This window comes from Psammomys obesus, unplaced genomic scaffold, assembly GCF_907164565.1.
Source record: "Psammomys obesus unplaced genomic scaffold, mPsaObe1.curated_primary_1811, whole genome shotgun sequence".
In the NCBI taxonomy this organism is placed as follows: Eukaryota; Metazoa; Chordata; class Mammalia; order Rodentia; family Muridae; genus Psammomys; species Psammomys obesus.
The window spans coordinates 4,452,738-4,467,290 of record NW_026588752.1 but is presented as its reverse complement, the minus strand read 5'-3'; the positions used below and the strand labels follow the sequence as shown (position 1 = coordinate 4,467,290).

Sequence of the window (14,553 nt, the reverse complement as noted above, 5' to 3'; positions counted from 1 at the left end):
CTTGAAAAAACAAAATTAGATTGTAGGCAAGTCTGTAGAACATTTTCTTAACTGGTGAGTGATGTGGGAGGGCCCAACTTACTGTAGGTGTTAACACTCTGGACTGGTGGTCCTGGGTTCTAAAAGAAAGCAGGCTGAGCAAGTAAGGAAGAGCAAGCCAGCAAACAGTATTCCTCCATGACCTTTGACCCGCTCCTGCCTACAGATTCATTCTCTGTTTGAGTTCCTGGTGAGTGGTCACGTGGAAGTGTAAGCAAAATAGACCTTTCCTCTCTCCACATTGGTTTTGGTCCTGGTGTTTCATCATAGCAATAGTAAGCCAAACTAAGACGAGCTGGAAGTGCTCTTGGCTGCTGAGCCACAGCTCTCCAACTCCCCAGAGGCCATATGTTAGGGCTTGGTTATCAGCTAATAGCACTATTGGGAGGCAATAGAAACTCTAGTAGGTAAGGCCTAGTGAGGGATTAAGTTATTTGGGTGTGTCCAGGAAGGACAGATCTTGTCCCTGGACCACTTGTTGGCCTCTGTTCCTGGCCACCATGAAGTGAGCAGCTTTCTTCTGCCACTCCTCTCTGCTATGATGTTCTGCCCTCACTTCAAGCCCACGGTAAGGAGACCGTGACCATGGACTGAAACATCTAAAACTAAGCAAAAATAACCCTTCTTTTGAGATCACCAATTTGGTTAGACCGGCTGGCCAGCAAACCACACAGTAGTTGTGTGTGTGTGTGTAACCTATATATGGTAATTATGTGTGTGTGTATATATATATATATATATTTTTTTTTTTTTTTTCTTTTGAGACAGGGTTTCTCTTTGTAGCCCTGGCTGTTTTGGAACTTGCTTTGTAGACCAGGCTGGCTTCAAACTCAAAGATCGCCCTGCCTCTGCCTCCCAGCGCTGGGGCTAAAGGTGTGCGCCACCGTGCCCAGCTCTACTCCTTCCTATTTCTTACCCCTGCAGTGCTATGACTATAGGCTTGTGCTATCACACCCAGCTACTCAACTGATCTCTCTCAGATATTCTGTCACAGCAAGACAAAGCTGAATAACGTAATCCAGGAAAAGGCAAATTTACAGACTGAACACTTGATGATTTCCTCAGGTTGGACAAGTTCAAGGGAAATGGAGAGAGGTGGTCCGTGCTAACAGACGAAGGCTTTCTGTGTAGTCCAGACTGGCCTGGAACATCTTGGGCTGCCCTGTGTCACTCCAGTGTCCCACCCTCCCACATCAGCTTGCCACATGATGGGCCTGCCTAACGTAATTTTTTTTCAGTGCCTAAGATTAAACACAGAGCCTTAAATGTGCTAAGCAAGCAAACACTGTGTCACTGAATTATGCCTCCAACCCTGAGCTTTCTCTTTACGCTGATAAAAATATTATTCTAAAGTTGTGAAGATGGTCACACATACTTGCAAATAAACTAAAAGCTATTGAATTGTACATTTTAAATGGATGGATTATATGGTTTGTAGATTATGTTGTAATACAGTTGTTAGTCAAAGTAATTCACAAAAAAAAAAAAAAAAACCTTAGATAAGTAACGGTAAAAACAGAAGGCCACTATCTCTCAACATCCCCATACAAACGGTATTGTATGTGCATTACTTACTCCGGAGTCTTCATTGGCTGTGTCTGAGATCAGGAGCCCACAAACTGTTCCAGAAGCTGTTCAGCTGACAGTGTAACCATTTCCTGGGAAACATCAGAACCCAATTCCTTCATCAGCATCTAGTTCCTTCATATCGTTGGCTCCTCCCAGCCTCAAGTGTACACGGCAGAGCTAGCCACCTTTTATTTTTAGTCTAGATTTTAGCGAATCTGGGGCATCAGGAGTGCCAGAAGCACACCACAGCTTCGGCGACAGGAGCCTGTGTGCAGTGGCTCTGCCCCCAGAAGATCGCTCTTCTGCTGTTGGGTGAAACTTTATCTCCACACGGTGGCCCCCACGGGCCCCAAGTACTTTAAGAAAGCCACAGCATTCCTGTGCTGGGCAGAGGACTACTTGTAAGAGTTCCGTTCTCCTTACCCTGTGTGGCTTCTTGAGTTCAAGGCCAAGCTCAAGCTGTCAGGCTCGACAGCAAGGGCCGTTAACCACTGAGCCATCTTACTAGCTCTTCCCAAATATCTGTGTTCAGTGGCTTGCTCCTAGGTAAAGAAACAGCCCAAAGATAGGAGAGTCAGGGCTTAGCAGCTCCACAGCCAGTTCTCAATGCAGTGACAAAAAGGACATGGCAAATCCCTTCTTGCCTGTCCTTCTAGGCCAGAATTAAAATTAGACCTGATGAGCCATGTAGAGACCCACAGACTCAGGCACCTGGCTGAGGCAGGAAGATTGGGAGCTCAAAGAGGCCAGCCTCTGCTACGTGATGAGATGCTTCCACAGTCAATCAATCACCCCAAATTTTATACTAAGACTCCACAAAGCAGACTGTACTTTAGGCCTGGAGCATGGCTCAGTGGTAGAGTCCTTATCGAGCAGGTGCAAGCACATGGGTTTCGTCTCAGGCACTACACCATACAGAGAAGGGAAGTCTTGCTGGGCTTGGTAATCTTTCATAAACCTCAGTTACTAATGCAGTCAGCACCAAGTTGGTGCATACAACATGCCCCTGACCATGCAGCCTGCGGCCTTTTCCACTCATTGCCCCCAGGAGATGCTACTGGTGCCTAAGAACAGGTTCATTCCCCTTGGTGTTTTTCCCAGTCTAAGTTAGAAATGTTGGGATACAGCTTTGAAGTAGAGCACTTGCCTGGGAAGCCCTTGTTCCATTCCTGTCAGTTGGAGCTGATGGCACCTGCGATATATAACTTGTATAATGCAGAGGCCCAAGTTGACTAAAGGGTGTTTTGAGGGCTGTCATATTCATTGGCACAGACCGAGCAATCAGGAGGTACTTTTCCTTCTTGCATTCTCTGTTTTCTCTTGCCACCCAACCAATGAGTTTATGCATCCTTGGCTTGAAAACCTCCAACAAAATCATGTGCTCATTTTGAGAAACAACTAATATCATTTAACACTTTGTCCTGGGTGTCAAGCCAAGCACTTTGCATTCACTTTCATTCATTTCAACAGAGAGCCTAGAAATGTTTATCTCTGCCTCTCAAGCATACATGGAGAAGGGTAGTTGGTGAAGGGGGTGTTAACATATTCAGGGCCAGTGCCCTGCACCTTCCATGTCTTAGGGTTCTAGTCTGGGATAGACCCTACTACTCCAGGACTGCATGTGAATAAACACATAAGCTGGAAGAGGTGTTGTCCAACTCAGGCCAGTTCTTTGCAAAAATCTGTTTATACCCGGCACAGGACAGAGGAGTCCCCTGAGTTGAGCCTTCAATCTTGTGGAGCCCACATGGTGGCATCAGCAGATGTTTGTTTTTGTAATACTAATTGTAGTCAGTCTCTGCTACTTTGTGGGTTCTTCTTTTTCCCATCCTTTATCCCTGCCCCCTTCCTTGCCCCTCCACTAGATAGGAGAGAAAGAAGGATAGAGGGGAAAGAGAGAGAGTGATCTCTGAATCTAATTTCTTTCTTCTTGTTTCTTCTTTAAGCACAACTACTAACAAATCGAAACCAACTCCGCTGAATGACCAACAATCACCGACACCACCTATTGGGGCTCTAGCATTTGGAATTCTGAAAAATTCCCAGAATTCCAAACATCACACAGTGGCGGAAACTATCTGCACTTGGCAAAAGCACGCCCTCTGCTAGAGCACGAGGCAAATCATAGTCAGCTATTGCAAAGATGCCCCATTTCCCCATACCTTATATTTATGTGTTTCTAAATAAACCAGAATTCTCCCGATAGCCAATAATCCACTGAGGGACTTGCACGTATAAATAAGCACCTCACCCTTGGTGTTTTGAGAAGGTCTGAATTTACAGCTCAGGCTGATCTCGAAGATATTTTGTAATGAGCCTAGCCTCTAACTTGCAATGTTTCTGTCTTTGCTTTCCAAGTCCTAGGATTCTAAGTGGGTGTTTACCATGCTCAGCTATTCTAAGATCTTTGCTATGAAACAGTGCTTCCGTCAAAAGTATACACCATGGTGAATTTTCCAGGCTGACTCTACAAGCTCTTTTTCACAGTCCCTTCCAAGCCCAAGGTCACTGTAGGGCTTTTGCTTTGCTGACTTATGAAACCAAAAATTAGTTCTCTCCATGTTTGTACTTTTTTTTTTTTTTTTTTTTTGAGAGAGAGTCATGTGCATCCTAGGCTGGCCTCAAATTTGCTGTGTGGCAAGGATGCTCTTGAACTTCTGACCCTCTTGCCTCTTTCTGCTCTTTTTTTATGAAGCCACATTAGTCTACACATCAAACTTTTCAGTGAATGTCAAGCATGGTGCTTTGTGTTTGTCAGGCACTGCTCCTGCTACTGTGACAAAAGCAGACTGGGTCTGTGGCTCTTGTGCCTCCTCTTGAGACTTTTATCTTTCTTCTTTGATATGGTTTTTTGCTTTATCTTATTTTATTTTGTTATATTTGATTGTTATCTCTTAAAAGCCTGTTCCTTTCTAATCAAAGACAGAAAGCATGTGGATATGGAGGGGAGGGAAACTGGGGAGGAACCAGAAATAGGAAGAGGGGAAATTATAATCAGAATATGTTGTATGAGAAAAGAATTTATTTTCAATGTAAAGGGGAAGATGAAGAAAAGACATAGTATTCCGGAAGGGCTTTTGGGTTGGTTTTGGCTCACACTGGAAGGTACAGTCCACCATAGTGGAAAGTTGGAGCCCTCCTGAGAGGACTTACACAGGTAAAAGAAGAAATAAAAGGAAGAACGAACAAAAGATGGATAAGAACAAAGAAGGGAGGGTGCAGTGCTAGGCAGCCACTAAAATGTTGGAACAGGTAGGAACTAGAGAGAGGCAATTTTAAGTTAGTGTTTTGAAAGAGAGCTTTGAGGTAAGTATGACCCAGAGAGAGGGAGCTGAAAGCGATTTTGGGAAAACTCGGGAGTGAGACGGAGGCCACCGCCACCTCAGGGTGTCTTGAGCTGTGGTTAGGAGGTGTGCCCTTGGTTTCTAGGGAAGGGGCGGTGAATTTGGCTACTTGGAAAATTCATTTAAAAGTATGAGAAGACTAAGGTGTGGGTATACAGCCTTAGGACCTGAGTATGTTGCCATTTTTGCTTTCAATTTAACTGCTTTCATACTACTTTTAAAAGGCGGGGGGTGGGGGGGTGTGAAACAGCGCTCATGGGGGCGGATGTATGCACACTCAGGCAGCTGCGTGGGCCTCAAGCTACAGCGTGATCCACCAGAGCCCGGCCCACAAGTGCTGCATGTGCCGTCTTGCCAAGGAGCTGCGGGTGAGGGTGGCGTGGGGGTTGGCACAGCAACCTCCGGGGCTGCAGTGCCCTCCTCCGGGCAAGAAGGCGCACACAGTGAACAGTGAGATGAAAGGAAAATGAGTGTCTGGTAATTGTATCCTTGAATGTAAGCCAATCAAGGGAGAGGCCGACTGGAGGGATACTTTTCCTTGCTGTAGCTTGGTCACATCCTCCACACCTATTTATTCTAATGAGTCCTTCCGTTTACGGTGGGGGATAACTACTCCAACCATCTGGAATCCCAATTAGCTCCGTTTGATTATTCTGGGTGCTGCAGCCCTGCAATTTTAACGGGATAATTGGGAATTAATTGGGACCCATCTCCTGGTTGGCTGGAGCCATACCATGGGTATGGCCAATTATGTGGGTACATCCTGGAAAAGCAAAAGGTTTGTGATCAGATTGGTTTCTCCTGCAAATACTGTGGAAAAGATCCTTGACAAACTTTGTCAAGCTTCAAGGCTCCAACCATTAAACTTGTTAAAACATTCCTTTTGTTTCTGATGGGCATAGAGGCTAGTCTGATGTTATGCATTGAACAGCCCATGGACTAAGCATGAAGAGCCATCCTGACCTTCTAAGAAGTAAGAAAGGGGGAAGTCAGGCGCTGGTGGTGCACATCTTTAATCCCAGCACTCGGGAGACAGGCAGGTGGATCAATACGTTTGAGGCCAGCCTGATCTACAAAGTGAGTCCTGGACAGCCAGGACTCTGTTACACAGGGAAATCCTGTCTCAGAAGAAGGGGCGGGGGGATGTGGAGAGTAGAGGAAGCCCTGAGTGGTGAATGGAGTCCTAAGTAAATGCTGTGCATATGGACACAGCTATATCAAGTCCCAGAGGGAAATGGCAAAGCCTTCTCTTCTGGTCCATGTGTGTGGAAAATAGCTTCCTCTCTGAGGGTGTTTATTGCCCTTGGTATATTATGATCCCCTACAGAGACTGGCTCTCTGAAGATTAGCTAAACCTGCTTCATTGATTCATCTGTACAGCATAAACACACCGCCCATGGCTCTTGGTGTAATTGCCACCTTGTTCAGCAGTGTGCAGTAACCCCATCTTTCTGTTTAGCTCTCTGTTATAACCCCCTTGAGCTTCCAGAGTGCTGACACCCTCCATCTGAGGGCCCAGACCACCTGACTCCAGTGTTTCTGTGTCTGTCTGTTTGTCTTTTCTTCATTCCTTGGTTGCCCCTCTTTCAAGTCCATCCCTGGACAAAATATACCAAGACTCATATAATTAAGATATCATCAGATGGGCTGGAGAGATGGCTCGGAGGTTAAGAGCTCTGGCTGATCTTCAATAGGTCCTGAGTTCAAATCCCAGCAACCATATGGTGGCTCACAACCATTTAAAATGAGATTTGGTGCCCTCTTCTGGTAAGCAGGTGTACATTCAGGCAGAACACTGTATACTAAGTAAATAAATATTAAAAAAAAAAGATATCACCAGACACAGAAATGCTTTGGAAGCTGAGAATTAAAGAGAGTGAGAGTGAGAGAGAGAGAGAGAGAGAGAGAGAGAGAGAGAGAGAGAGAGAAAGAGAGAGACAAAGAGACATGATGCCTATGTACCTAGCCTGGCTCTGAATAACTTAAGATGTGTTTAAACACCTCCTAATTCTTTGTATGGCCCTAGACATACCTATTCCACTATGTTACAAACCATTTGCAATCCGTATTGTCTTCCCTTATCCAGCTGGAGAATGCTCCCTTAAATTTCCATTGTAACACATGCCTTAGGCCAGAGAAACATATTTTTAAGTTACCAAACTCAGTCCTCTCCACCAGCATCACTTGGAACCACCAGTAGCTGGACAAATTTGAGTGTACTGCCTCATTGCATCAAGGTAGAACCTAGCCTGTGGCTGTTTGGCCACCTCTTTTTGTTCCCTATCAGGGGAGGAATACCTACCTTGCAGAATGCAAAATGGCCAAAAATCCAGTACTGGTAACATTGGATGAGAGTGACTGGCCTAGTTCATTAGTCACTTGTACTCACAGGCCCAGTGAGGACACGCAGCTGGACTAGGCTGCAAAGGGAACCAGCAGGTATGTAGGAGGCAGGCTTTGTGGTGAGTAGGGCATAATGTACCTCCAGCTTCCACAGAAAGATGAGATGGGTTGTTTCAATATTTCCAAGAGAACCCCAAAAATGAGATAAACAAGTTTGAGCGGAGCTAGTCTGACTGATGGAGATGCTAGCCAAACAGAAGCCTTTCCCCTTGGGTGAGCCATTTCTGTCAAGAAAAGTCAGGGGCCCTGTGTAACCCAATGTCATGGCAGCACTTGAATTTTCACATCTCAGAGCATAGCTGGGACCTTAGAGGCATTCAATAGAGGGTGATGGTGAGGTTTGGGAAATAGCTCAGTGGGTGAAGAGCTTCCTGGGCAAGAACATGATCTGTGTTCAGATCCCTAGCACCCATACATAAAGCTAGGCATGTTGGTATGTCTAACTCCAGCACTAGGGTGCAGAGATGAGCAGATTCTGAGGGCTTTGCTGGCCAGACAGATAACCAAGATCAATAAGCAGAATGTGAACCAATTCCTCAGTACACACACACATACACACACATGAACAATTACTCATTTATATCCAGGAGTTGGACGCCATTGTTCCTCCCCTGCTTTTGGACTCCCACGATTTATACCTATGCTTTCCCTAGTCAGGTTCTCAGGGGACCTTTGATCTTGGACTGAGTCTAAGAAACCATGGGCTCCTAAGATATGAAGTCTTTGGGACTTGGCCTAAGTCACACTGCCAGCATCCAAGGGTCTCCAGCTTGCATACATCAGTCATGTGACTTCAGTCTCCATAACCACCATCCCCTCATGTGTCTCCATTACATTCTGTTGTTTGTTTTTCTCTTTGGAGTACCCTAATAGACATCTTAGAAGAGATATGAAGCCACATGTTTTCCTTTTCTTTTTTTCTTATCTCTGTTTTTTTCCTTTGTTCTTGTGTTTTTTTTCTTTTTTTTTTTTTTTTGGTTTGTTTGTTTTTGAGACAGAGTTTCTCTGTGTAGCCTTGGCTGCCTTAGAACTCTGCAGATCACTCTGTAGATCAGCAGGCCTAGAACTCAGACATCCTCCAGAGTACTGGAGTTAAAGTTGTGTGTCACCTCAAGGGTACCGGCTGGGCAAAAGAAGTATGGTCACCTGGGCTACAAGATCATCCAGTACTTGAACACTAGAACTTCTTTCTGCCCTGCTTTCTCTCTCTACAGGAATGAGTGCCTGGGTATGGGTGGTGGTGTGTAGTGGAGGTTGTCTTTGACCACATCTCGAAGCTTAATTCTTCAGGCTCTTTTCTCATCCTCTTTCTTTAAAACCTGGGACCTTCTGACTCCACGAAAACTGTATTCTGTCCTGATTCCAGAGATTTCCAAGAAGCCAGCTGCCTCTCCATACCTCCCTATGTGTCACTTAGAGTCATAATCAGAGGGTTTGAATAAAAGGCTGCCATCCACTCCTGAAGCATTTGTCAAATAGTAACTGACTAGCTCCTCTGGGGGGACTCACCTGTGAGCACCCGCCCCACAGTGGGCTCTCGGAAGCATGCCCACTTGACCATGTTCTCTGGTGTCCTAGCAACCAGAAACTCTGATCTGAGCTCTGACAAGGACAGAGGCCATTCCTTGATGACCACTGTGACTTGATGCCCTGAGTCTTTCAGGACCTGTCTCTATAGCAGTTCCAATAACTGAAAGCCGCTACTTGTCCCTAAGGACGCCCAGAAGCCTTGCCATATCAACGCACCCACTGGCAGGATGAGTTTCTCAATTACATACACTGAGCTGGTCAGCATAGCCATACCACAGCGTGGGGTGGTAAATTTCAAAGCCCTTCACCTGCTGCTCCAGGGTATCCTGGAGCACATCCACATCGCTGACACCAGAAAGATCCTTTCAGGGGACGAGGACTTCCTTCAAAGTTCACAGGTGATCATTGTGCCCAGAGAAGGAGATGCCCAGCCCATTGTGAACCCTATGAAGAGACTCGGCAACATCTTTGACAATGTGATAGACCGTCTCAACAATATAGAGAGCAAAATGACCATGATTCAGAGCATGCCCACCACCTCAGAGCTGCTGGAGGCCAGCTTCAGGACCAACCGGCCTGTGGAGGAAATGTGGAACATAATCAAGCTCCAGAAGAGGGCCGAGGCCAACGAGGAAACCATAGAAAAGGTAAACCCCCTCTTGGAGAAGCGCTCTAAACCCCAGGGCTGCTCCTACACACCATGTCCCTTCTCCTCCCTTGAATTGGGATATATCCACTTATGGAGAGTAGGGGAAACTTTGTCAGACAGAAGCCAGGTTCCAAGCTTGCATCCTTGATTGTGTACTAAGGGAAGAAGCCAGACACAATAGACATTAATAAACAACAATAGGATTCTGTTGTTGCAAAATACCCAGAATAGGCAAGTGCACACGCCCAGAAGGCAGACTGGGAAGGTGCAGGGGATGGTAACCTGGTGGATATGAGGTTTCCTTTTAGAGTGATGAATTTGGAACTCCATCAAAGTGATGGATATTGAACTTCATCCATGGAGTCGGTACACTGAATAGTTTAAGTTAGCTAATTTGGACTGTGAAGATGGCTCAATGGGCATAAAGTGTTTGCTATATACGCATGAAGTCACCCTGAACTCATATAAAAGACAGACACAGTAGCCTGCTTCTGTAATTCCAGTTCTCTTTTAAAATTTATTCCTCTCCCTCCCTCGTGTGTGTGTGTGTGTGTGTGTGTGTGTGTGTGTGTGTCTGTCTGTCTGTCATGTACACATGTGTGAAGATACCCTTGGAGGAGAAGGTGTCAGATCCCCCTAGGGCTAGAATTATAGCTGGTTGTGAGCCACCCAACATGGGTACTAGGAACTGAAGACCTGTACAAGATCTTAATTGCCGAGATATCTTTCTAGGCCCAATTCCAACTCAATTACAGTGAGATGGGGGGGGGGGGTAGAGACAGGAAAATCAGCAGAAATCAAGGGCCAGCTAGCCTGCTGCACACAGCAGTAGTGAAGCTCTGCCTCAAACAAGGTGGTAAGATAGGGATGACACCAACGCACACAGCACGCGTGTACCCACACTCAGGCAGCGAAACACAAAGACTTTTCTGCTTATTTTGTTTTTAGGGTTTTTGTTTGTTTTGTTTTGTTCTTTTGAGACAGGATCTCTCTGTTAGTCCTGGCTGTCCTGGCTCTCTCTGTAGACCAGGCTGGCCTTGAACCCAGAGATCCACCTGCCTTGCCTCCTGAGTGCTGGGATTAAAGGAGTGAGCCACCACTGCCTGGCTCACACAAGTTTTTAAATGGGTATTTTTGGCTGAGGAAGCAGCTCAGTTCATAGAATGCTTGTGAAAAGTCCTTGATTGGATCCTTATCAAGTAAAAGCAGACATGTGGCACATGCCTGATGTGGGAGGTGGAGGCAGGAGGATCAGGAGTTTAAGGCAAGTTCCATACTAGCCTAGGTTCATAGGACCCTTTGTCAATTAATAATAGCAAAAAATATTGTGTCGTGTGACTCTTCAATTAAAAATGATGCTGGGTGGTGGTGGAGCACACCTTTAATCCCAGCTCTCAGGAGGCAGAGGCAGGCGGATCTCTGTAATTTCTAGGCCAGCCTGGTCTATAGCCAGGGCTACACAGAGAAACTCTGTCTTGAAAAAACAAAAATAAGTGAATGAATGAACAAATAAATAAATAAATGAGGACCAAATAAATAAATAATGAGGACCTAAATAAGGCATGACAAACTATGTATAGTGGTATTCACTTTTAATCCCAGCACTTGGGAGGCAGAGGCAGGTGGATCTCTGAGTTCAAGGCCAGCCTGGTCTACAAAGTGAGTTCTAGGACAGACAGAACTACAGAGAAACCCTTTCTGGGAAAAAAAAATTTAAAAAAGAACATCCGTTGATCTTGCAGAGGGCCTATGCTCAATTCCCAGTACTCAGATGGTGGTTCATATAACCCCTGTTCTGATGCCTTTTTCTAACCCCCGAGGGCAGAAGGCCTGAACATGGTGCGCATATAAACATATGCAGGAAAAGTCCCTACACATAAAATGAATAAACCTTTTAAAAAATTAAAAGGAAAGAGAAACAAAGCCTTCAAGATGGCTCAAAAGGTAAAGCTCCTTGCCACCAAGCTTGATAACCTAAGTTGAACCCCTGGGACCCAGATGGTGGCAGGAGAGAACTGCCAGGAGAGAGACTCTCAGGAGTTATCCTCTGACCTCCACGAGTTCCCCATCTCTGCGGGCACATGCACACACAGAGAATAAAAATTACATTAATTTTTTTTTAAAAGAAAGGGTAACATCCAGGCACGGTGGCACACACCTGTATTTTCCAACACTTGGGACACTAAGTCAGGAGACTCAGGTTCAAACCTAGCCTGAATTGCCCATCAGCCTTCTGAAGGGCCGAGGGTCTAAGGCAGTGGTAGCACACTATCCTAGCATCTCCAGTGAAGGACTGGCGGCAGCATGGAAAGAACTGGAACTGTCAGCCACTGCGGTGGGGGATGGAAAATGGTGCAGCTCCTCTGGGGCACAGCTCCCGGGTCCTCGTGAGGACCGTGTGACTGTGTGGTTCCACAGTCCCTCTCCTGGGCTTGAATTCAAAAGAACTGAAAACAGATTCAACCAAAAGCCTGCACACTGGTGTCCCTAACAGAAGCCACCGGAATGCTCTTCAGCTAAGGATATTTCTGCACTGACCCCACATCATCCTTTTTGAGACACATGGCCTTGAGCAGCTCAACCTTTCACTCCTGTTTTCCAGCCTGTGAAGTGGAGATAAGAGGTATATCACCTTCTTGAGCTTTTGGTGTGTAGAGGAAGAGTCCTTGACACCCAGCTGGAACGAAGGAAATACCAGGAAGGGAATAAACCCTAAGCCTTGAAAGACACGGGGTGGGGGTCAGGGGACAAGATGATAGGGTTTGGGCTGAGAAGGAGGGTGACGTTTTCAAGGGCCAGGAGCGAGGCTCCAAGTTAGGACTGAGTGAAGCCATACTGGGCACTGGGTTCAGGGCCCTTCTACTCGCCACTGGTCTTTGAACCCTGATGGTTAGAAAAACCCTACAGGAGAGAGACATAGGGAATTGCCTGCTCTTCTTATTTCCACTGTGGGGCAGAATACCTAGCAAGTCTCAGACGAGAGCCTACACTGGGCATCAACCAGAGGGGCTGCTGGCTCTGACTTAGGTGCTTTGGATGTGAAATCTTCAACACAGGTGTTTGTGTGATGGCAAAAACAATGTCCTCCCACCTCAGTATTGTGTGTCCTGTCTTACAGTTAATTTTATATAACTGCGTTGGTTTCTCTTAGTTTCATTCCTTGGATTAGGAGCTATCGTATAAATAATTGAGACTTGTTTATAATTGAGATTTGTTTATAATTTGCTTCACCACACAGAAACTGAGAAGTTATTACTCTATTGTTAATCCTCTTTACTAATCTGGTTTTCTCTCAGCATACATCCCAGGATATTTACACTTTGTAGCTCTCCTGCTGTGCTCTCTCTCCTGGACCTCTGCCTGTGGCTGAATCCCCTACTTCTTATCCTCTAACTCCTCCTCCCCTGTCTAGTAGGAAGTCCAGCCCTAGTCTCTCCCCTGCTCCGTGATTGGCTGGAGCTGCTTTATTGACATATCAAGGGACCATTGGGGAGCAGAGTTTATACAACACTGAGAAAGGAGATTCTCAGAACAAGGTTTGCAACCAGATATTGGAGGGGGGGGAATACAGAAATCAGCATTTGCATTATAAAATAACCTTATGTCTGCAGTCCTGGTTTTCTTGGGCCCTACACCTGCCCCACTTCTTCCCTCCTTTCCGCTTTATTCCCTGTCCAGGAAAACCGAGTGCTCACTGTGTGCTGTGTGAGCTACACACTGGCCCTGCTAGCACCTTTAAGCTCTGTAGCGCTTATTAACTCTACAAGGCATGTGTTATTAATTCCAGTTCTCAGATGGTTAGTTGATCCAATTGAAGAAATGGGGAGAGATCTCATCAGCTTTCAGCAAGTCCAAATTTCAGCTCACAGTCCATAGCTGATCCAGGAATAGAGTCAAACAGGTGAAAATCTGCTGAGATAAATTCAGGCTAGAGACAAAAGTTAATATTTGTCTATTAAATGGGAAAAGTGAGGAATCCCAAGACCAGGCAAAAACTCATCTGGGATCCATTTGAGCTATTCCAGATCCAGGTCTCAAGACCTTTTGATTTCCTGAAATTTTTGGTATACAAAAGGAAATATATATTTAGAAAAACTCAGAAAAGTAACATATCAGCAAATCTAATAAAACAACATTCTGAGAGTAACAGGTAAAACTACATCCAATGGAATGAGCATAAGTTAGCTGTTTGTTTTGTAACCTTTTATAAACAACTTAAGTGTGTCCACAGTCTGAAACTCTAACACTTTAACTGTGGTCTCTGTTGGTAATCAACCAAAGGAGCTCAGCCACCCTTTGTATATTTAGACAGGAATACATTCCTGGCTTTACTGCTAAACCCTGGTTGCTTGAATTTTTCTTAACAAAGCAACTAGAAGGAATATGTTTAAGATATTTCTAAATCCTGTCTACCTCAGAAATGGCAGATATTAAGAATACTATAATAAAGGCTATGGCTTTTGGGTCAGATATACACATTAAACAGATTTTTTTAGTATGATGAGAAGCACCTTTAAGTCTATCTCCAAAAGACAACCAAAGGAAATTAAAATCTCAAGCTGCTGACTGAATAATAAGCAGTCAGTGCTCCATCAACTTATCAGAACTCTATTGATCAATGCCAAAACTTTGAACTTCTTAAATCTTATAACAAGCACAACAGTAGCAAAGAGGGGAAGAAATCTAAAGTATCTCCCATTTTAATGTGCTTTAAAACATTTTTATATCTTTATAACTCATAATTATATATCTTAAAACATCAACTTAGACTCTCCAATCTTTTTTGCAATTATTAACCCTGAAACATTTTCTCAGACCAAATAACAAGCTAGATTTTTGTAACCTAAATTTTTATATTTTCATAAATCTACATAAATTCCTCATCTTTTTATCCAGCTATATATCTTAAGACACAGGCTACTGACATGAATCCTGTGAGCAAGGCAAACCTGTTTTCCTTTCTAAATAAGAGATCTAGTACCTAGTAGTTACCTAGTAGTTCTAACTAACTAATGAACT

General features: G+C 44.8%; 1 protein-coding gene across 1 annotated transcript in view; it reads left to right on the top strand.

The window, feature by feature from the left end:
- The first annotated feature begins 9,112 nt into the window (after positions 1-9,112).
- The window catches only part of CUNH16orf96 (chromosome unknown C16orf96 homolog), a 40,845-nt gene continuing 35,404 nt past the window's right edge, over positions 9,113-14,553 (top strand). Inside the window, exon 1 of the mRNA XM_055604374.1 lies at positions 9,113-9,532. Within this exon, the coding sequence (XP_055460349.1) occupies positions 9,113-9,532 (420 nt within the window). The remainder of the gene's footprint in view (positions 9,533-14,553) is intronic.